The sequence below is a fragment of the Acanthopagrus latus genome, chromosome 6, assembly GCF_904848185.1.
Source record: "Acanthopagrus latus isolate v.2019 chromosome 6, fAcaLat1.1, whole genome shotgun sequence".
Classification (NCBI taxonomy): domain Eukaryota; kingdom Metazoa; phylum Chordata; class Actinopteri; order Spariformes; family Sparidae; genus Acanthopagrus; species Acanthopagrus latus.
The window spans coordinates 10,697,039-10,721,984 of NC_051044.1; the positions used below are offsets into that span (position 1 = coordinate 10,697,039).

Sequence of the window (24,946 nt, forward strand, 5' to 3'; positions counted from 1 at the left end):
ATCTCCGGGAAGAGTTCAAGAGCATCATTTATTCTCATTCACGCTGCCATCGCTCTCCCGAAGGAAGATTATATTGTATATTTATGAATGATCCTGTTTACCAGTGTACACGGAGCTCTTGTTTTAATATAACAACAGTGGCGGCAAATAGCTGTTGTCAGACTACAAAGATCACTTACTTTCAAGCGCTTAATCTGAACGTCACGAGCTGATCCGCTCTTTCTGTTTGCCGGGCTGTTTGCTTTTTTTGGGGGGGGGTTTCGAGACTCCTCTTCCCCTCTCTCCTTTCCCTTTTCTCCTCTCCGTCCCTCTCTTTATCCCTCCATCTCTCCCCGTCAGCTCAGGCTTAATTAAAGCCATAGCTGTTCTTCTGCTACAATATCATGTCAGGGGGGTATCAACACACCACAAAGCCTCCTCTGGCAGAGCCCAAAGACAGGGAGGGTAGGGTAGGGAGGGTAGGGAGGGAAAGGAGGGGGGGAGAGGGCCAGAGATCCAGTTACAGCCACCCTACACCTTCACTCTCCTCTTCTTCCTCTTCTTGGCTGGCCTGCCCCCTCATTGAGCCCAAACAGTTCTTGTGCCCCGCTCCACATCCCCCGGACCCCTGATCATCACCACCACCACCACCACCCATCCCTCTGTCATCTCATCCCCCCCACCCCTTCCCTCTAAAACAGCCAGGTTGCATTATTTATCTGTCACTATGTTACTGTTTGGGAATCATGAAAGCGGCTGCGGGGAATGGGGATGCTAAACCGCCGTGTGCTTGGTTTGCCTGACCGGTGAATGAATGGGACGGCGAGGTGAGGGACAGAGAGAGGGAGAGAGAGAGAGAGAGAGAGAGAGAGAGAGAGAGAGATTGGGAGGGGGGGTGGAATAACAACGTCAAAGGCTCTTTCTAGGAAGTAAAAAAAATCCAGCTACTATCTCTTGAGACCTGGCCCACAGCTACATGCAAGAGGGGAAATGGTGCTGCTGTGCGAAGTTAAATGCTTCTCATTTATCATTATAGGAGGGAAAATATGGCGGGACTGGTGAGAATAATTAAGGCGGGGGGGACCAACTGTCTGAGGTCCAGAGATGCAGATGGCCCCGGCTCACCCCAGATACTGAGCTGATTACTAACTAACCTCCCATTGACTAAAACCAGCCTTTTCTAATTGCATATATTGTCCCTCTTTCTTTTATGTTTCCTTCCCTTCCTTCTCCCTTGGTGTATCCTGTTCCCAGTGCTCGTCTCACTTGTCAGTCAAGGTCAGGAGGTCAGCCTCATCTGATCGCGTGTCAGAGCAGATTAGAATCAGAGCTTTTGTGCCATGTCATATTTCATTATGCATTTGACTCATCTCGCGGGTCAAGGGGTCAGCGTGATTTGATTGGACGACAGAAATGATATAATTTGTGTTTAACCCTAGGCTGTATGAGGCTCTGAGTGGCGTACTAATGCATTTTGCAAAGACGGGGCAGGCCCTCTCCGCGAGCGACTAATTTGAAGTGGCACACCGCAGAGTTGAAGGAGAGCCAGAGCTATTGCACAACATGCCGGGGTTATAAGGGAGGCTTTATCAAATAATAAACACAACCTCCCCTGTACCTCTTTTTCTGTTCGCCTCTCGCACGCTTTCTTCTTCACTCTGCAGGCTGACGCAAGTGCCCAGACATTAGCCGCCCCCCCTGCAGCCTAATATGTTTCCTTTCCTCCTCCTCTGCTTCCTCTCTCTTTCTCCATCAATTTGATTCACTCAAGACGTGCCGCTGACCCTCTTCTCTCTTGTTTTTTTCTCTCTTTCTTCTCTTTCTTTCTGCGTCTCTGTTTCTCCTGCTCACTGTCTAATAACACTTGATATTGGTGGGAGACGAGACTAATGGAGAAGTGCTGTCAGCAACAACAACCACATCATTATTGCTGAACATTCGACTGGAACACAAACAACATTTAAATAGCTCCCAAATGACTACGGAAACAAATAGAATAGAATAGAATAGAATAGAAATCCACAAACTTGTTTTATTTCTGCTGTAATTTCCATCTGTTGCTGTAAAATGTAAAAATGTATAGTCTAGGGCTCCGTCTCCTGTACTTGTAACTTACTAAATGTATAACAGTGTTTCCCACACATATACTTTATTTGGGCAACCACCATTTTAGCATTCCCTGCTTTTTGATGTGTTTTTTATGGTGTCAGATAATGACGCCAGCTGCAGTCGATTACCTAGTGGACAATCTTCATTATCTGAGGAAACTGATATCAGGCCTCTTTGCAAAGACATTACAAAACAAGCTCTCTCTCTCCCTCTCTCTCTCTCCTTGAGGTCGCTCTCAGCACAAAAAAAGGCTGCTGACCCCTGATGTAGTCAAATACGGTGGTCTGACTTATCTTTATGTTCTTGCTTTGTTTATTTTAAGTACCGTGTTGCTTTGCTAGCATCTTTGATTTGAAGATAAACCCAACCATACGTGGCTATCCTACCACATTCGGACTAACTTCTGTCTTTACAGTCTGTGTCTATGGCCCATGGTGCTGATAGATCAATTCATTATTTAGTTGTCATCTTTTAAGATAATCACTGACTACTTTGACAACTGAATAATCAGTTTGAGCATTTTTTTTCTGAATTTCTTATGTAATATAATATATATCTCTACTCCCCAAGGACAGTAAACTGAAGACATTTTGGTTGTGGACAAAACAAGACATCTGACATTTCACTACACATCTAATTGATGAATCAAGAAAATATCTGTTAGTTGCAGCCCCAGCAGCCCAAATGAGGTCTCCAACTTATTAGTGAGTATACTGTTATCATATGAACGCACAAATACAAAACGTGCATTTTTGATGAATGAGGTGTAAAGAATTGTCAATTGCAATTATTTCGCCACGATAACTGTGACAAGAATGTTTCATATTGTTGCATGCCTAGAATAGAACAGAATAGAACAGAATGGAATGACAAAAAGTTGTGTTTGTTTGATAAACATGTATTCGTATCTTCCCCTGCTGTTTTTGCGTCGTGTGCACAGGCAGGGTTCAGGACCTCGCTGCGGTAATGATATGCAGATGCCGCACAGTGTCGGTGAAAACTCAACTGTGATCTCCGCTAATGCGGTCGGAAAACAAACCATGGGTGCATGAGATCGCTCAGGTTTCCCAATAGTCGTCTAGAGTGATCGTGATGCTGATGTTGATACTGCTGTGGGTGACGGGGGGGAGAGAGAGGAGGGGGAGGGAGTAGGAAAACTGAGAGGAAGGAGCAGATATGAGGAAGGGGGGGAGGGGAAAGAGAGATGAATCCAACATTTCAAATGAGGACTATAATCAAACTTATTGCCTGACAGGGTGAATCTAGGATTACAACGTTACATTGGCAGACGTGCGGTATTATTTCCAGAGTTCCCTCTGTCTCTTCCTGTTCGGAGCAGCCATGTCTCCTGGAGTAGGGAAGCCATTTTAACTTTGCTCATTGGCACACCACTGTCTGTTCTGGGGGGCTCAACAACAGCCACCGCTGCCGCTGAGTTACGACCACATAGAAGTCACCCGGACGCTTGCCAAGGCCAAAAAAATAAATAAATAAAAAAACAACAGCCAGTCAACTTCTGTTTTTGTTTCTTTTATTTTAATGACTCTTCAGTTATCTACTTTCTACGCTCAGTCAAATCATTATTAGCATGTGCACAATGCTACTGTGTCTGAATGACAAAATTAATTATTGTTATAAGAGCAAGTTAATGGACAAAAAACCAGCACAATAAAGGGTTGGTGGATCAGTACCGACTGACTCTAACAATGTTGAAAATGACAAAGGGAGCGCTGATGGCGCAGTCATCCAAACAAACGTGTATTATTCTGAGAATTGTTAGGATCCTGTCACCCACAAATAACTCTGCTTTACACCAGGAGGAGGGGGGTGGAGAGTGCATGTGGCTGGTGAGGGTTTGCATGTGTGTTTGTGTGCTCGAGTGCGTGTCATTTAATGTCTCCTTGCACAGAAGAAGAGTGTTAATAGTTCACAAAAGCATTTTGTCTTTGACTTTGTAGGTATTCTAGATGTATTTTTTCAACAAAAACTCACTGTCAGACACTGCCTGCTCTTTGTGTGTTTGTATATGTGTGTGTGTGTGTGTGTGTGCTAGTGTGTTCTTAAGTGTCTCCCCTCCCTGGTTCAGAGTCAATGAGGCTGTGTATCGGAGGCTGGCACAGCTGGTGGGAGCAGGAGACTAACATCTGGACCCTCGTACTCTTGGTGCCATTGTTAATAAGAGGCTGGTGGGGAGCGGAGGGGAGTGGAGGAGACAGCTCTCCAGTGTCAATGAACCTCCCTGTCTCCCACTAGAGCTCAGCGCTGCAGCTCATTCTTGGTGCATCACAAAAGTGTCCACAGAGGGACCTCCAGCATCGCGGCATGTCCACGACGAAGAATTTCAGAGTTAAACGCATAACAGGAGCAGCTTCACAGGCCTGATCACTCACGGTGTGTGTCCAGAGATGGTAATATTGAGTGGTCGGTCGCTCCTCCACTTTGTTCCAGACGGAAATATTACATCTATTGAATGCACTGTCAACAGAGGATAAATCCAACTGAATTTTTGGGCACTCTCCTCTGTCATGACCATGAGGCTGACCTTTAATTAAAAAAACGTTAAATGTCTCACGCTCCTACGCGCTTTCAGATAGGTAGCCATAAAATTTGGTACGGACTTTGACGTCTCGGACAGGATGGATTGTAATACGTTTTTTTAATAAGGTGTGAGCAGAAGTGTGAGGTTGAGGGAGAGACAAAAAGAGTGTGAGTGTGTTGCACAGCGTGATACCACCCACGCTGGTGTTGTTCCAGGTCCATCATTAGATGACCTGATCACGTTTTCGCATTCATCAGAAAGCTTGGCCACTCGGGGGAACTCCTCGTTTTACATTGTGAAACTAAGTATTTTTGTTAACCAGAGCTAACCAAACAAACAAAAAAAAAAAAGTCTAAATTAGTAGTGTGCGTTAAGTTAAGGCTGTGTGTCTGTCAGTAAATGCTTCAACTCCACAAGACCCAAGCCTGGTTCCTTTGACTTGCTTGCCACCTGCGGACCAAAGTGAAGCGGGTCAGCCCCAGATTTAGTGAAAACTTCAGTCCAGTCTCACTTGAATTGACCAGCTGTCTTCTCTTGGTCTGAACGACAAGAGTGACAGCCCAGTACTAAATGAGAGCCCAACTGATGACATTCCAAACACCTCTGCTTTATTTGGCGCTCAGTTCTAATAAGCACATGTGATGATGGTGAACATCAGCACGTTAGCATTGTCTTTGCGCACAGGTTAGCATGCTGACTGCTATGGGATAGCAGAGCCGCTGCCCCATAGACTCTTGTTAACTCAAATGAACGGAAACAAGTCAGGCACAAAAATAAGAATTAAACTTCAAGCACTTCCCTGTGATCGCTTACGTTTTCTGTCTCTGTATTGCCTGACACGGTTACCTCCACAACTAGAGATTCGAACTGACACACAATTACATAAATTTGATGTAAAAGCATAAAAGCCGTCCACCTCGGGCTTTGTATCAATACGTTTGCTGTGCTCTGCTTAACCGGTTTAATAAGAAAAATGACATTACCTCGTTTCAACTCTCTCTGAGCTGGGGAAATAAGTCAACACGGATCGATTTCAGCTCAGGGCTTCTTTCAGAACTTGAAGATACTGCATCAATAATTAACCAAGTATTTTTGCTAATGAATCCTGGATTCAATGAGAACATTTTCCTCTCTAATAACCCATTTTTATCTCCGCGGCGATGGGGGCAGGCCGGTTCATGGCAAACTTTGTGCGTTTAATTTTTCAAAAGGGACAGGAAATCTATGTAGTTATGAAGAGGCTGAACAGACAGCGGCCATTTCATGTCTTTTATAACACTCTGGCATGTGATCTAGCGCGAGAGAGCGGGCGGTTGGTCTCTCATCGTTTGGAAAAGGCCTACACAAACACATTAAGTTTGCCATTAGTTTCATCTGATCACCTAGGGCAACGGGGGGAGGATGGACAGCTTGGCAGAGCAGAGGGCCTTACACAAATATACAGCTGTGCATTTATATGGCGGTGCCATGTCAGATGAGGATTTCAAACAGAGGGCTTTTAAACGGGGCAAGAGAGAGACACAGAGAGGGAGAGAGAGAGAGAGAGAGAGAGAGAGAGAGAGAGAGAGAGAGAGAGAGAGAGAGAGAGAGAGAGAAGGGTGAAGTTGGGGGGGAGGTTGGGTTTTCCAAATGACTGTAAAAAGGCCATGGGTAGAGAGCTTTCCATCTTTCTGCTGCCGCGACAAATATGCCTGCACATCTTTTTGCATTGTCTCCGCTCCGTGCTTCGTCAGCGAACAGCTATAGAAATATTTTGGCAGGCTGCTCTTTGTTTTCCTTTTCACAAAAGATGTAGTGAGAGTGTGAGAGAGTGAGAGAGTGTGTGTGAGAGAGAGAGAGAGAAAGAGAGAGAGAGGGAGAGGGAGAGGGGGAGGGAGGCAGGTGGGAGAGGTGCTGGGTTGGGAAAGGTAAATGGATGTTGTCAGTTTTTTTGAAGGGGTCGTTGGAGAAAAGGGGGGATGAGGAGAAGAGTGGAGGCAGGTAAAAAGGACGGGGGGAGACAAAATGGGTGAGTAGGGTGGGAAAGGTGAGGACGGAGAACTGCTGGGATGTACGAATTCAGGGAGGGGGTGTGTAAATGAGGTAAATCAGGTGAAGTGGCTTAAAATTGGGAAAAGTGAAAAAAATGAGTGGGAAAGAGTAGAGGGTGAGGCATGAAGTGGGAGAATCAATTTGAAAGAAGAAGTGGGAGGGGGGGGGCAGGTGGAAGCATATGGGAGGAGGAGCCTGCCACTCCGGTCCCCAGCTCCAGTCTAAACAGCGGGGAGGAAGCTGTAAATCAGACTAATGCGGCCGAGCTGTAATTCAGACCAGCAGGGCCAGGGCGCTGGTGCGGGGACCCCGAACGGCGGGAGTTTACAAAACGCCGCTGCGAGGCTTTAATCAGTGCAATGATCCGAAGATACCGTCTCCCCCAATCAGCGGGCTTCCTGTCAGTCACACACGACCGAACCTGACCAATCAGGCTCCTCCGCCGAGGTTCCAGACGGGGGCCGACTCGGGCTGGTCTGGGCCGCTGCCAAACACGAGAATTACTCATCGAAACTGGAAAGGCAGAATGGGCCTTTAATTCAGAGCATAGAGGGACGAGGTGATAGATTTGTCAAAGGTTGGACATAAAAGAGTTCGGGGCTATGTTCTACAATGGTTCATCAGAAACATATGGGGGAAAGATGAGAGACACGGGGCAGCGGCTTAATCATATCCATCAGACCCAAGTTTCTACAAGTTTAAAAACTGCGACAGATCGAATCTTACACCACTGCATCCCTCACCGAAGACATTTAAGGATAACACGAAGGCCTCATTATGAGATCAGTCCATCAACGTGCTTCACAAACGTATTCATAGTCACATCTGTTTACTGCCACATTAAAAAAAAACTTTCCATCGATCTGCTATCCTCACTTGGCACTCAAACACCTCCCTAATTACAGTAAGAGCACCCAAAGGGGGGGGGGGCGGCATAATCCTCGCCAGCGTGACTTACAGCATAACAACTGAGACGAGAGAAATGGCGTCGAACTTACCGTTTCAAAACACAATCTGAACTCCCGACATGTAAAAGCAGGCGGACAAACTTTCAAATCGCTCGTTACCAGAAGCCGCCTTTTCATACCTGCATTTTTTTGCTCAGAGAGGAAGGAGGGCAATGCATTAACTTAAAAGTGAGCGGAAAATGCAAATGCGGTCCACTTTATCATCAGGCATTCAAACGGACCCTTTCAACTCGGCAATCCATAATATTTCAGCTTTGATGCTCGGGAAATGGCCACAGCTCGACGGTAACGCCGAGCTGGATTTCTGCTCCGGTAGCAGTCGCGGGACTTCGTGTGACTGGCTGGGCTACACACACACACTGTGCATGTTAAAACCACATGCAGCGTCTTGGCAGCAAAGACGCTACAGCGGCAGCCAATCAATAAAACCTTGTTACGCTAATTGCAAGATCATAATCTCCGTTCCTACTTCTGCTGAATATCCAAACAGTCACTCCATTAGCCGAATTATTCCCCTGTGCAGTTTCTCCATCCCTCCCAACACACACACACGCACGCACTTCCATTTCCTCCTCGTGTTCATTTTTTTTTTTTTTCTTTTTCTTTGACATATTTCTCTCAAACAGCAGTTCTGCTAAATGAATTCATAAGTCAGGGAGAAAGACATCAAAGCAAAGTATTGTCAAGGTAAAGTGCTGATGAAGTATACTGTTTCTTTCACTTTGCTGCGGAGCCATGAGAAGGCATCTCCTCGGTGCATTATCTTTGATCACATCGCTCTCTTCCGCTCTGTTCTGTTCAGTATTAGCAGGAGAAATCCCACTTCAGGTGAAGGTCTACTCACACTTTTATAATAAAGACTAAAAATTGCAGTTGCACGCCTCTGACAGTCAGTCAAGTTGCAGTTTTACCTCCGCGTCTGTCCAGACTTTGACATGTAGCGATGATTCTGAAGGAATTCAATAAACAATACTAGAGTGTTTTTTTTTGTTGTTTTTTTTTGTATTGGAAGCGATCAATGCTCTGACATGTTTGATCCACAGTGAACGATTTCTCTTAGAGACTGTTTTTTTACAGAGGGGTACAGAGGACTGCTAGATGGTGCAGCGACAACCACCTGAAGCTCAATATTGACAAAACCAATGAGTTTGTGGTGGACTACCAAAAGGAACAGGAAGTGATGGCTGTCACCCCGGCAGAGGAAGTGTGCACCCATACAAGGACCTTGGTGTCCAAATCAATCAAAAAACTGGACTGACTGATTGACTGCAAAGCTAATTTCTCAATGGGTGATATAGGGATGTCTAAATGAAAAGCTTTGCTGTACTTGTTTTTGGTCTTCCAGCGCAAAAGTTCATTGCGAGAAACTAAAAACTCCAGTCCAAGTCCTCGTATGTGTTGAAATGCTCAGCCAGACAAGCCGGTTCAGTTATAGATATTGCTGCAAAGAACCTACAAGTTCTCAAATGTGGATGCTTCCATGTACATCTTCAACTCAACTGGACAGAAGCTCAACACAATAACCACAGTTTCAAAGTTGGACACCCGAGATTAGTGCCAGCAATTTGGTATCCGAGCCAATGTGATATTTTGTTACAATCTCCCCTTCTGTTTAGGGATGTATATCGTTAGGATTTTATTGATACCGATACCAATACCGATACTCCTTATCAGTACCAATGCTTACCAATACTCTTATCAATACTACAACATGTAATTTTGTGTAAAAAAAATAAAGCCTTTACAAGATATTAAAAGATTCAACCTTCTTTGTATTACCACACGGTAATAATAAAGCTTCAACAGAACAGAAGCTATGCAATTACAAATACTCTGGCACAGATAACCATTACTTCTGTATCTGGCAGATGCTGGAGTACGACGTAGCAATTCAGATGAATTTAGCACCGAGCAGGCAGGAAGTCAAGCACCGAAATAACAACATAACATCCGGTTACTTTTCAAATTAAAACACTCCGTGTTGACACCAGCACACAAATCTCAAGAAAGAGACAAACACAAGCTCTTCTGCTAAGCCTTCGGCCGGGAACACTTCATGTTGTTGTTTTTAATAACACACACCGATTACTGCGGTCGTGAGTGATCATGTGATTATCGCGGAAACTCCTCGGCCTCGCGATGCCAGATGTCTACCGCACTGCGCCATGGCTGACTCAAAATGCGACCGGTGGAGGTGACCAGACGGCGCATGGTGGAGCAAAACCGGACCGGAGCCGTAACGCAGCGGACAGTATCCAGTGGAAATTCGGGGTAAGCAACATCACCAAACACTTGGAGCGAGCGCATTGTATGAAGCGAAAGTTGTGCGGTGTGTTTAATTGCTGTAGCAAAGTGAGTAAAGTTAGCAGCCCGGCTAACGCTGAAGACTGCAGCACCGTGGCAGCAGCACCCGGTTTCATTTCTGCGACGTCAGGTCACGGAGTTTGTTGTTAAGTTTGTTGTTGTTACAGTTGGGTAGACGTTCAAAAACCATCCATATCACAAACCGATACAAAAAAAATCATCTAAAAAAGTAAAAAAAAAAAAAAAAAAAAAAAAAAAAACTTAGTACGGATAATAGTACCGTTTGTCCAGAATCTTAATGGTACCCTGGTACCGACCCAATTAAGAGCTGATACCAAAAAGTACCTGTCCTCAGTATACATCCCTACTTCTGTTACTGAGTTGATCAACATCCATTTTTTGCGTAACATTTTAATGTCACAGTGAGGCTGAACACTGAAATTCCTACAAAAAAATAGACATAGACATGTGTGCAGTAGTTCACTCTGCTTTAATTCATCGATGAATTCTTGACCACCAAATTCTGATCAGCTCACCCTCAGTCCAAGTGAGTACTTGTGCTAGATCTGATGAAACTCCCTCGAGGCTGTCTTGAGTTACTGTGATCACAACGTTGGGGACATGTGGATGGACAACCGGAAAACGCAAAGGCATACAAAAAGGCTCTCTACGTGAATCCGCTCTCCCACTTTCCACTGTGGAGATCCTGTTAGTTTCTTTTAGCGCTCCGGGGTCAGATCAAACCCCAGGAAGACACCGGAACAGGCCGGAGCTTCTCGTCGTTTGATACTCTTTTCTGCATTGTTGCAGCAACAATGGTCAGTGGCCACAGGGGCAGACAAAGAGCTTGTTGATGCCAAGACCAGGGTCTGTGACCTTGTCATTGAATCACTAACACTTTGTCACTCCGCTGGGGGGGAGAGAGAGAGACTGGAAGAAACACTGCAGAGAACTAAGCAGGGTCAGACTACGAAGCTCATGGGAACATCGATATGACAATGGCACTGACCCCGTTTCCTCATGACTCATCACGAGAACATACCCATCAGAGCGTCTCACTATTTGATGTGGCTACAGAGCCATGCCCTGTCCTACATGAGTATGACATGAAAAAAAAAATATTTATATAGGTGATCCAGATTAAATAGAGTGATAACGTGGAGGAACCAAAGTGAGAGCACTGAGAAATACTCTTTCACACTGTTTGGAGGCGGAACCGCTGACCCAAATGCATCTAAATGCAATGGGGGGTAAGAGCGAAAGAGGAGAAAAAAAAAAGAGTGAGAAAAAGAGCAAAAGAGGGGGAGTCAGAGAGTAAAAAGATAGAGAAGTAAAGGGAGATAATAAGCAGCGAGCAGAGAAAAGTGAGCTCTAGGCAGTATGATTTGTTTTTCTTCAAGATGGAATATATTGAGAATAATACGGCGACTGTATATACTTCTCTTCTTGAGGAATAAAACTAGTTAATAAAAAATTATCCCTGCAGCAATCTCATCCCCTCTGTTACTTCTTACCAAGTCCATTTTTATCCCAGCACTTGCAAACAACACAAGCATAAACACATTTACGGTTTCCTAAATGTATTTTTAAAGCTTCACTTTAATCAGTCAAACACCCGACCAATGAACCGGGCTTACTTGCATAAAATACGTAGTACATACTGACTCTCACAATACAACTTTTTTTTTTTTTCCTTTTTGCAGTTAGCAGAGAAGAACTCAACGCGCTTTTACTAGTGTGCATTTATAAGAAGGCAACACTCGCCCTTGTAGACATGAGTAAAACTGCAGCGCGCTAATTCTGAGCAGAGTAACAAAATAAAGTGTGCACACTAAGATAGCGTTTGTTTATGAGCGCGCTGGATCGCGCGGTATTTTTCCCCCACAATGCAGTGCACAAAGACACGGTAGAGGAAGCTGCTCACAGCTGGATAAAATTTCAAGCTAACGGTGGGTGGTAGTATAAAAAAAAAAAAAAACTGCCCCAGAATCATCTCAGAAAGCCAGTTTTTAAATATTTTGGTTAAACCGTTTTTTGCTGTCAGTTTGTTTGGCAGTTTGGATTCTACAGTCACAGTTTGACTGGCGTCGGACGACACATTGTATAATGTCCCGAGCAAATGGGTTCAACGTTCGGTTTGTCTTGTGTTAAAAAAACAACAAAAAAAACAGCATGAGCACGATGTTGCTAGAGTTGGTAGTACACAGTATGCGGTGCATGAGCACATATTTGGGGGACTTGTTATTTTGGAAATCTACTTTTGTGGCAGTCTGGTGGCTCAGTTGGTGAAGCCTGCCCCCCGTACAGAGGCTGTGTCCTCCCCTCAGCGGCCTGGAGTTTAAAACTGACCTGTGGCCCTCTGCAGCATGTCAGTCCTCTTCTCTCTCATCCCGATTCCTCTCATTCTTGCAGCTATATATGTACAATAAAGCCATTACAAGGCTGCATTACAGTCAAATGATGTCATTTTCTGAATATACAAGATCTCACCGTGTTGATATTGTGTGAAAGTAAGTGGAGTCTATGAGATGTTATTATATAATATAGTATTATTTTATATCTATCTATCTATCTATGCTTCATCATCCTTAGTTATACTGTCAGGCAACCAGTTCAAATGCAACGCTATCTTCAGAAAACCTGCAGATTTCTCTTGGTTTGAACATTGTTCACACTGTACACGACTAAACAAAACCTGTTAGAGAGGTTTAGTTGTTTTCAGACATTTCAATACAGAAATGTTACGTATTATATCATTAAAACTTCCTCGACATCCATCATCTGCTTTTTGTGCATTGTGGGGTGACGGCGCATCAGCGGCACCCTCCATAATTAAGCCTTTTCAGCATGCGTACTGACTTTTTTAGGAGAATACTTTATGACTTCTCCGAGTGTGAACACCACATGCTGGAAACGATTTTTTTTATGTTTCTCCCTTCTCTGTGTTTTGTTGTTGGAGTGTGTGTCCACCCCTAAGGCCCTCCCTGATTCTAGCTGTCAGAGGGAAGGAGAGGCTGAACTCGGTGAAGCGGAGAATAGTGCAAGGCACATGTCAAATATGAGAAGATCCTGAGTAAACAAAGTATAACACAGAGCAAAGCAAAATCGTCTCTCATCCCATCACGCCGTTTCCCCCTCTCCCTTTCTCCTTCCTCTCGTGCCTACTTGATCCCCACCTTTTCTCTCTCTGTTTCTCTGCCTCTATCTTCTACGGCACAATTGCGAGGTTTTATCTGTCCCTCAGTAATTTGACGAAAAAACACTGCGTGCATCAGCACGACTTGTAATCAGTCAATCAGCGGTGCAGTAAAAACTACATGTGCTGAATCAAAACGGGCGATAAAAGCAGTGGTTCTTAAGATATTCTCCTCTCTTTTTTAGACAGCCAAGAAAACCAGCATGAGGAATTTGTCAGATAACAGCGCTATCATCCTGAAAAATCTCTCGGTGACAGACATGTTTGTTGTCAGAGTTATTCAAATGAACTTAGGGAATCATGCACAAGAAGCAGCATAAGCAGCTCCAGCTCTAGTTTCTCAGTCTGGGCCTCAAGCCATACTTTAACAAACCAGAGCATTAAGAAATTAAGCAAAACAGCGAATGCAACAGAAACTCAGAACTACTGTAGCCTATGGGTCGGCTCTAATAATTGCAATTGACAGGGACAAATTCCCTGCTCCCCTGTGTATGTCAGATGGGCTTATTCCCAAACTCCACAAATCCCCCTGTCCAAACACAACCATATGGTCTCCCAGTTGTTCGTGACCAGCTGTGCTACAGTGGATCTGGCATGGTTGCCATGTACTGTCGAAGAGCACAGACTCCCCCCTCCATTCTAACTTAATAAATCCTTTGCAATGAGGCCAAAACTCACTCAGAGTGAAGCAGCGTTTCCTGCTTGGCTTTTACCAAAGTGAAAATTGTGTGCGCAGGGGATGATTGCATAATTGGAATATAGTGAATTTGAATTTTATGATGGCAGAGTTAGCTTAATGGCTGACACAGTGGCCTCACAGAAAGAAGGCCCGGCGCTCTCTGTCTGGAATGTGGATTTTTTTTTTTTTTTTGGATGGTTTGGGATCTCCGGTTTCCTCAGACTGAATGAAGACATGTCATTATGACAGCCTGACGTGGACGGTGACGGAGCAGCAACGTATGCAGGGTGTTTCAGGGCCTTCTGCCCAATGCATGCTGGGACAGACTCCAGCAACAAATGGATATTGTTTATAGAAGAACCATAACCACTTATCTACAAAATGTAGTTATCTAAACACTGTGAAAAGTAAGTTCTTATATAGCTTAGGTAATCTTTAATGATGGGTCTTTCTATCCAAATTCATGATTACTACAGTATTTTACATTAATTTGTTCTGTGTGTTTGTCATATATTTGGTTTTGATGTTATTTAATCGGACTGGCTGAAGAAGTGATACTGTATGATGTAAGTGAAAAAATTAGGAATGGCTTGGGCGTGAGCAACCCTCGCTTAAAAGCTAGCATGTAGAAGCATTTTGGCTCGTGGTAAGTTCAGTGGAAAAGAGGCCTGGTAAGAGCTACACTGTTATTGATTTGGTTCAAATTATACTTATTATAGAACATAACAAATACACTATGTTTTAAATTTTGAAAGTGTTACAACCCAGCTTGCTAGGGACAAGGGGTAGGGCAACCTAAAAAATAGAATAAAGTTATTGTAACTCACACCACACTGTTCTCCTAAACCTAACCAAAGCATTTTCTTGCCTAAACCTGATCAAACTGTGAGTGGTCACAGTCCGATCCGCTCAGACTTTCGCTGGAACATTCTAACTGTCATGTTGTTTTGGGAGTCGCTGGTAATTGAACTACTCAGTTGTTTATTGAATTGTAGCACTCTACTGTGCGTCTTATAGTACTATAATATGGACGCGTAGTTGTTGCCTAGTCAAAAAGAACACTATAAAGAAACTTAACAGGCAGTTATTTCAAGGCTTTTAGACTCCTGGTTCTCGTACTCGAAGTAATGTGTGAATGTTTCCTCCACAGGGTGACCGCTAACACTCCAATCACTCTACGGGAACATTTCCTCCAAACAGTGCACTGCTGAAGACAGTTTCATGTCGCATCTGTCAGTGTAAAAAAAAAAAAAAATAAATAAAAAAGAGGTTGAACTAATTGGAGCACTTTTTTTTGAAAGATTTCAGTCCCCCTTGCTTTCAGCTGATGTCACATAACTCTGTTGTCGTTTCGGTAACAGCAATTTGTCGTCCTCGCGAGCTTGAACGCTGGTGGGAGGAAAATTGCTCCGCGACAACTCAGGCAACAGTCACCAGGAGTGGAGGAAAATAACAGGAAGAGAGCAGGTATTCCATTAGGGGCAATTTGAACTCACCTGGTTTGGCGGGAGGAACTCATGGTTGTTTTCATTCATGTACATGTTGTCACCATCAAACTGCAGGGAGAGAGAGAGAGTGAGACAGAGAGAGAGAGAGAGAGAGAGAACGAGAGAGGAGATGAGAAAACAGTCAGGGAGGGAGCGACACATCACAACAGGGACCGAAAACAGAGATTTTCAGTCAGTCAGCGGAGATAAAGAAACAGTGTAACACAGCAGCCTAATGACTGCGAGTCTTCGGCTTATAGACCTCGATGCTCTGGTGGATGTCAGTAATTACAGTTCATTAGAGACACGTATAATTAGGCTCTGTCAAAGCTTGTGTAACTCGCACTCGTCGCCTCGGCTCGCCTACAGCCTGAGTCTGCGTGTGTGAGTGTGCGCACACCTCGCCGCCGCTGCGATACCACGGGTGTCACGGGGCGACAAAGGCACAACAACAGAGTGATAATCACAACACTCAAGAGCACCGACGGCCCTCTAGTTAGCCAGCCGGCAAATTTTTGCCAGTCAAATCAAATCAAAGGCAGCATTCGTGTAATCAAACGACATATGACAGGTGAGTCAGATGGGAGTTGACCCAGAAATTGATTTGCTGTGCCATGCAGTTCGTGAGAACAGCGAGAGGAAATTCCAGGGACCTACTTTCAGGGTTTACTTCGGTTCAGACTCAAAGAGAAGATGGTTTCTCGTGAAACTGGCATTATTTTGGAAAGCTGTAGGAGGTTCGCGCCTCCTGCCCTGATTGATGTCATCGGGGCTGCAACGTAGGGTTCCAGATCTCCAGAAAGCTCGAGGTCAACTCTGTTCTGATCATATATTACAATACAGGCTGAAAACGCCTTAAATTTCAGAACCACACGTAGAAGATATTTCCTGCCTCAATGATTTATTGATGAATCGATAAGTTGTGAACTACTAACTTAAATAATCAGCAAATGACAGTTATTTGCCGCCTTTTTGCTCATCAAGCTTGATCGGCAACAAAAAACAAAATCACAAATCAACACCCAGCCACCATCCAAGCAGTTGGTGATCTCAAAACCACCCAGACTCTGGGAAGTGAGAATATCCTTTGGCTCTTCTGCACTTTGCCAGAGAAAAGAGGACAGGGCAGCCCTGATAATTCAGAGCTCGGTGTTTCCGAGCACCCTAAAGGGGAGGCTTCGGCTAGAGGAGAGGTGACGGTTTGAGGTTATGGGGAAGAGAAAGACGGGGGTGTACCCCTGAGCTAACGATGAGGGAGTGAGTAGAGATCATGTGCAAGTGGGAGGTACCATGAGAAAGATATAGAGGATGCATGTATGGAGGGAGAGGGAGAGAAATAATAATAATAATAATAATAATAATAATAATAATAATAATAAAAAAACAGTAAGTACAAGTAAGGACAGAGAGCATGAATGAAGGAGAAATGGAGTCAGCGGAGGAGGAGGAGGAGGAGGAGGAGGAGGAGGGTGGTAAGCAGCAGTGGTGGCGATAGAGCCTGTGGTTGTTCTGGCTGTAGTGTGATTAACACTGGGGTCACAGCCAGAGGCCGCAGCTTGAAACACACAGGCGTGTATATACACACACACACACCAAAACACACACACACACACTCCCAAAGGCCTTCCCTGCTTCTCTGTCTGACACTATATGGCACCAGCCATTTATGAGGAAACAAAACACACCTCAAGACAGCTCGGAGTGGCTGAGATGAATTACCGCTGCTACTGTAAGGTCACGTAACCGGATGGATACGTGCCTACTGTGACTTAGTCGGGGTGTTCCTCAAGTTGTGGGCTGGGACGAGAAATGGGCCGCAATCTTTTTTTTTTCCAGTGGCGTGTCCCCACATGTAATAAGACATATTTTCCAGGGACCAAGTTTACTGTACCGCAGTCACCATAGTTGTTCAGCATGAGTCCTTTTTAAGGGACGGATTCTTTCTGAACATTACAGTCGGATTTCCTCTCCAATACAGTCCTCTTGCTTTTTGTCTCCATCTTTCTACATGACACAATAAGAGCGCCAAACAAACCGCGATACTGAGTCACTTCCTTACGACATTACTCAATTTGAAGCCCCGATGCCGTTTCCACGTTATCATCCAGCCTCTGATGGAACTTCTCGTGCAGTGATTTCCGCCTGATAGCACTGTTAGTTCAGGAGGAACAATCATTGTATTCTGCGATGAAAATGAAATCACTTCTCTTTATTGCGGCCTGGAAAAATGATTTTACACGGCTGTCCTAATCACATCGTGCCAGATTGTGATGGCGTCCTGGAACGGGTCCCGCGAAATACCAGATCTCTCTGTGAGCAGAACAGGGTGAGCGAAAAAAAAAAAAAACAATTATGCAGAGTGTCAAAGAGCAAAGTGAAGTGTGTGTGTGGTGGTGCTCCTGCAGCACAATGTGGAGGAGTCACCGAGGGCAGTTGTTAGAATAACAAACAATATCTAAATCCAGGGGAAAGGTAAAATAATCATTTCCTGTTTTTTTGTTATTCACAACTGGCCAGTTAAGTGAACTACAGTACGGACACGAGAGAGAGGACCAACAAATCTCTGAGTCACCCTCCGTTTGCACTTACCATCTGCCAATTTGAGTTTAATAGTCTCAAATTTAGCTCCGATGTGAAGGAACAACATTTTAGGAAGTACACTTATTTGCTTTATTGCCCAGAGTTAGAAATGATTGATTACCCTCTAACGTTTGCACTGTAAAATGTGAAGCCAGAGCCAGCAGTGATTAGCTTAGCTTAGCAAAAAGACTGGAATCCGGGGGAAAACAATTAGCCCGACCGGCCGAGCAACAGCTACCACACTAGCGGTTCTATATTACTTAAGGGATATCTAAACAATAAAAAAAAAGTTCAGTAATGGTCATTAGATTTGCATATCTTGTGGTATAAATGCCACAGTGCTACCTTTATCGCCCAAAAGTTCACTCACTGAAAATTCAGTCATGATCTACTCACCATCATCCCCATCTGAGGTGGGTGCATGAGCTCGATGGGCGTTGAGGATGTCAGTACTGTCTTTTCGATCAATTTGGGATCTTCCGGGCTCTGAGACTTGGATTACACCAGTTTTCAGTTGGTTTACGCTCTTGAACGAGCCACCATCTACCTCAGCTGTTTAAGAAGAATGCTGCAATGATGTTTTGCTTTGAAATTTTGATTCGCGCATTCGCACGTTTTGCTCCAACAATGTTTTTTTGGACGGCAAAACTTCACCAAACTTTCCATTGGCACGACGGTGAGACGATAATAACTGAGTATTCATTCTTGGGTGAACTCTACTTTAGTTATACTTCAGCATCCACCGAGCTAGAGTCTCCTTGAGCGAGACCCAGAACGCCCACCGCCTACCTGGCTATTTTGAACCTGAGCTCTGACCTCTGAGGTTCATTCCATCTGCGGCTCCCCTGCTGCTGTGAAGCTTTTAAAATGTGAGGAAATAATGTCAAAAAAATTGTGCATGCTGTGCTCTTGTGGAGATCAATGATGAGAAGAAAAAAAGTGTGCAGGTACTTAACGAGCAAATGAAGCTACGGTAAAAAAACGCACTAAGATTGAATTAGCTTTACGTCACGGGCCGAGGAAAGCTGCTCTCTTTGCAAGATGGCGGCTGCGGAAGTCAGACAAGTTCGTTGTTTTTTTTTTTGGCTTGTAAAAATCTCACTCCGATGTAATCTGATTTATATTATCTTTTATTTTGCAGAAGCCGTGATGCACTCAGTGTGAACATGCGAGCGGCTGACAAATGAGAAAAAAAAAAAAGAGGGGTGGTTTGTAAAGGAAGGGCAAGCTTGTCGTGTCTCTCTCCCTCTGTTTGCTTTCCTGAGGCTTTGAGGTCATTAATCATAGCGGTCAAATCTACAGCAAAACAATTGAGCAAAGGAAAACACAGACAGAGAGAGAGAGAGGGAGAGAGAGGGATAGGGGGTGAGTGGGGGAGAGGGGGGAGGAGGAGGAGAGGGGTGAAGGTGGGAGAGAGGTGGAAAGCTACAGCGAGGCGGAGGAGAGGGGAAGCCATGTCGAGCCTGAGGAGAGAGAATTCTGAGGTGGATTGAGGCTTGAGAAAGAGAAGGGACGAGCGAGGCCTGTGCGAGTGACGCACTTGACACCACACTCCTGTTTGCATAGCACAAATGCAAATACATGAGAGGGAGAGAGAGAGAGCGATAGAGAGAGGGAGAGAATGGGGGGGGGGGAATAAAGTGGGAGAGACGCTATAAATAGCTTTGTGTTTGCGTGAAGCCAAACCAATGTCAGTTTGATGCAGGAAGTGCACCACAGTCAGAGAGGTTATAGAACAACTGTTGACTGGAACACGGCAGAACCGAAATGGAGCTCTTTCAAAGGCTTTCAGACGAGGGCTCACATCTGCTCACAGTTCAGGAGAAGGTTTCCTTTAATAAAGGACATCATAGAGCTTGTTCAGTTTTAATGATGACAGTGAAAATGATTTAGTTTATACTGTGGAGTAGAAGGTTTACTATCAGCTTGATGTATCTGGAACAGAGTTTTAAGGATGCGACATGCTTCAGTTCTATGCATAACATCTAGTTTGTGTTTCATGCTGCACACATTAATGGTTTGGAGTATGAGGTTGTTGCATATTGAAAAACGTGTGCAACATTTAAAAAAAAAAAAAAAAAGAAGGTAAAAATGTGTGACAAAGCCGCATCAAAGGGGAGCTACTGCAGCGCTGCAGAGATGCCCTGGCCTACAAATCCTGTTCTCCAGATGTAAGAAGACAATGTTGGCGCAGTGCAGACGCCAACCAACGTGAGCTCCTCATGAATTTAGCCAAAATACAAATTTCCAATCAGAAATGGTTGTTCTGGTTCGCACAGTCACGGTTGTAAATGAAGTTGCGGATGCCGTAGGCTATCTGTTAGAACAATCGTGATTTGTTTTTCCTGCCACATCATGCGGCCTCGATGTTGGTTTTGAATTGATGACATGAAATCGCATTCAAATGTTGCATCGCCACACTTGAATTACTTAAATGCACAGTGCCGTACTTTCTTGTCGTATGACAAATTAAAACCAAAACAATAACTTGTGTAACTAATGGTTAATAATTAAGGTCTCATAAATCCATTTTCTTTTTTTCTGCTGGAACCTCTTTCTCTTCCAGAACTCTGGCTAATAATGCCACATTATTTTCTTAGGCTGTATCAAGTTACACTTCATAAATGTGACAACTGGGCAACAAAAATCAAATATCACAGTGTTTTTTTGACCAAATACCTTGATAACGACAGAACTGTTGGGTGACCTATGGTGCAAAATATCAAAGAAACACAATCAGTAGTGTGTATATAATGACTATGAGGGTAAAGTCAAGTATTAGAACAAGTAGAACAGTCTGGTAGGGTCAGAAAATGAGGTGTGTTAACCTTTAACACCAGGTAAACACAGCACTTATGCTACATCATGATACAACGGTATCCAAACCTACAGTCTCTTGTCCCGATAACGTTGCAGAATGGGCATATTACCCTGGCCTAGCCAATATACCGAGTACTAATCAGATATCATCCCCCCTCTTCTTCCCACATCACCTCATAATGTGGAAATCTACTGATAAGTGACACATTAACATGCATCATGCCAGCTGTGACTGGATTATTTGTCACGTATAGCGAAAGATATGAATGTTTTAATGCCAACGCTGACAAATAAACTGGATTTAATGTGGATCACTTAAAATGTGGCCCATGCACCATCCACTCACTGTGGTCAGTGATGGGGCAGTGCAAAAAAAAAAAAACAAGAAACAAAATTTTCATTTTTTTCAGTTTTGTACTGGTCCGATATCCCGTCTTGGACGGTTACTTTACATTCTGTGCGACGGCGCTGCTAACCTGCATTGATCTGCACGACAGGCTTTTCTCGTAAGGTCGCCGTGAGCCCAGCTGTGCTTTTACTGTATGTACTGAATACCAAAATCACATGAGCGCTAACTGCAGCCTGGGATGTTTTAGATTTAAAGGAAAAAGATGAGGCGGGAGGGGATACAGAGAGAGAGGGAGAGAGAGAGAGAGAGAGAGAGAGAGAGAGAGAGAGAGAGAGAACTCAACCCTCCTCCTAGTCTCTCTTCATGGTTACAGCGTGCGCCTCCCTAGTTTTCCACCACGGCGTAACTAATCGCATGTCAGTCAATGTGCCGATGGAAAGAGGCAGCAGTCAAAATACCTGTGTCAGGATTGTGGTCATTAGAGCATTCAGTGACTCGCTGGCAGGCACACTCACACATACATACAGGCATAACCAAAGCAGAGAGAGAGAGAGAAAGAGAGAGTGTGTGGGGGGATGGTGCGCTGTACAGAAGATATGGATTGCTTGTGTGCATGTGTGGATATCTCTGCTGCCGCTGCATGTGTATTGTGTATTCCCTTCTTTATGTGTTCCTTGTGTGTGTGTGTGTGTGTGTGTGTGCATGTTTGCATACCGTATACATACAACGTGGCTCTGAATGTGCGCACACACTGCAATGCGTGCCTACGTGTTTGTGTAATGTATCCTGTCCAATAATACACACATCGATCCCCGCGAGATAAAGATAACAAAGTTAGACCTTCCATAATATTTATTTTCCCACAACAGACCTGCCGGGGCCACGCCCAGTCATATAACTCCATGCAGATGAAATATGGTCTTCATTACCTTTAAACCACAACACACAAAAAGTAGCGAGAGGTTGGGGGAGAAAGAAAAAAAAAAAAGAAAGACAGAATTGCCCTTCTTTCTCAAGTGAAAGAGCACGAAATGAATTGGAGCAGCTGAGATTTTTTACATTACCATGACAAATACGGCGAAATGGGGAGGAGAGAGAGAGAGAGAGAAGGGAGAGATAGTGCGCTAGAGAGAGAGAGAGAGAGAGAGGGAGAGACACATGACGACAGACAGAAAAGGGCAGATCAGACAGAAAGACCAAATTGTGTGAAGAAAAAAAAAAATCAGCTCAATTTGTGCTCGACTGTAAGCTGCGAGCTGAGAGGAGAAATAAAATAAGGCATTTAGCTGGGGATCATGTTAAACCATGCAAGTGAACGAGTCCCCAGAGAAGAGTGTTCCCTCTCTCGCTTATGATGGACTTAATTGCCTCTATCAGTGTTAAGATATAACATTCATCTCAGGTTTATTGCTCGGCTTTATGGTCTTGTCCATCACGCTGAGGGGTTTTTTCGAGAGGCAGGGCCACTCCTCGAATGGCACCTTAAAATAATGAGACAGATCACAAGGCAACAAAGGGAAAAAAGAGAGACAGAGAGACAGGAGGGGGGGAGAAAAAAAAAGAAGAAGCATCATTTGTATTTGGAGAGCGAGAGAACGTGAAGAACGAGCAGATCTGGTGTGCGAGCAGAGGCAGGGAGGGTTTTTTTGATGGTATGCTGGGTGGATTACTCTTTGAGTTTCTGGATCTTTCAAAATGCATGGTTCGTCTGGCTAAAGGCGCGTACACACACACACACACACACACACACACACATATCTCCCCCACCTCTGACCCCCGAAAGCTCTGGGTAGGTGTAGGGTTTCAGATGGCCACACAATCGCACCATTGTGCTCCTGTTAACACAATGAAAACAAAGCTAACACATCGCTGACATTCAACTCCCCCCCCTCCCCACACTCTGCCTAACCTTGACTTCCAACACAACTCAGGTGGAACACAGAAACAGACAATCAGGCGATACAGAAACCTGAGAGGAACTGTTAAAATACAAGACACCAAAAAGCTAAACAAATGTGACGGATTCTCCCTCTTTGGAATATCTAAAAAAAAAAAAAAATCTTCAAATGCTGCTGGAACAAGGCAACGTTAACGTATCTTTTCATTTTCTTTAGGATACACTAACAGCCCGCTTCTCATCACATGAGGGCTTGAGAACCATGTCTGCATGTTCCATTAAATCTATTAAATCCACTTGCATTATATCATAGTGCTTACCACACAATAGGAGCCTTTCAAGGGCAGTCCCAGAGGAAGCCAACAAAGGACCCTCTCTTTCAGAGACTAGTCAAGTAATTCAGAAAGAGCCAAACACCATTTTTGTGTGTGTGGATCCTCTCCACCAGACCCACAAGCGGCAATTTCACCAAGTCAAGGGAAAAAAGAAAAAAAATAAAGGAGTAGAGTGGAAAAGAGAGCAGCAAGATACCTGTTTTCTTTCCCCTCACAAGTGCAGTATTTAAAAAGCCACTGGGCCGCGGTGAAGAAGTGTCCTTCCATGAAATAGTGAGTTCCCCGGCACAGAAATAGCACAGGCCTACAATGAAAGGCTCCACAGCGATGTGAGAGCAAATGAGGGCTGATTATGTTCAATAAATTCTCTTATTTGCATACTATTGTCACACTCACCACTGAGGAAATGTTTTTCAGCCTGTGTGTGTCTGTCTGTCTATCCCCATCAGTGCACGGGAACACCCAAGGTGTTTTAAATCCTGGGCTTTTTTCATGGTTACACTGAAGAAAATATCATGACTGTGGAAATCACGCTATGACTAAGATGGTTAAAGGTGAGCGCTAAATGCAGTGATGGGACTATAAACTCAAAAGTCGCATCACGCCCCGAACATCGACGGCACACTACTTCCAGTGCTGATTTGGAGACAAGTCACGATATGCAGAATCGATACGATCAATATGGACGCAATTTCTATAGGTACTAGGCAAAACTGTCTGTTTTCCCTTGATGTCCACCATAAACTTAGAGAAAAGCAAGAGATGCTAAATTTCAGAAAGCACTCGCCTGTGTTCATTTGTGAAGATGACTGTTAATACGTAGATGGTGTCAGAGCGAACCCGCTGACGACATCTCAGAGCCTAAAGAGTTCTAATATATTCTGCCACTATTTCCAAAATCTACTAATCATTTTAGTCCTCATTGTTTAACAAGATATATTGCTAATCAGCTTGCTCCAGCTTTATAAATGGGAGTTGTTGGCTTGTAGATACGATGATGACAAACGGAGCAAACTGAATATTTTTGGGGTTTTGGATCATTGGTTGGACCAAACCAGGCAAATACTATGGACATTGTCACTGTGCCCAGATATTATATTAGATACTGTTACCCCTTAAAGATTCATTGAGGAATTGAGAAAATAATCACCAAATGGGCTGATAATGACAGTAATCTGTAGCTAGCAGCAGGTTAAATTTAACCCGTAGCCGGTTTCTACTGCAGCGTGATAAACACATTATTACTTCTCACCTCAACCAAGGAGGTTATGTTTTCACCCGTGCCCGTTTGTTGGTTTGTCGGCAGGATTACAAGAAAGCTACAGAATGGATTTCCACAGAACTTGGATGGAAAAGTGGGTCTCAGCCCAGAACAGACCCCATTAGCTTTTGGTGCGAATAATCAGGATAAAGGGACAGGACCCAGGACTCTTCTTTAACTTTGCGAGATTGCCTTTTTTGACATATTCCGTTAATTTCTCAGGGAACAGCCATTCAAGGTGACAGTTATTATGAGTCTGGCAACTTTATTATGGTAGGACAAGACATCATTCCTCCATCAGCACGATTGTCTTTCACTATGATACGTGATGAACACTCAAATCTGGATAGAAATGTACAAAACTCAAAATATTTTCCATCAAAATAAAAACATTTGGAGCATTCGTGCAGCC

At 44.1% G+C, this 24,946-nt stretch overlaps 1 protein-coding gene across 5 annotated transcripts in view; it reads right to left on the minus strand.

Annotated features, from left to right (window-relative positions):
* Window positions 1–24,946, minus strand: part of tox2 (TOX high mobility group box family member 2) — a 130,789-nt gene that overhangs the window by 41,485 nt on the left and 64,358 nt on the right. For all 5 annotated transcript variants that reach the window (XM_037102244.1, XM_037102246.1, XM_037102245.1 and 2 more), the window contains exon 3: window positions 15,302–15,361. In XM_037102244.1, the coding sequence (XP_036958139.1) occupies window positions 15,302–15,361 (60 nt within the window). The remainder of the gene's footprint in view (window positions 1–15,301; window positions 15,362–24,946) is intronic.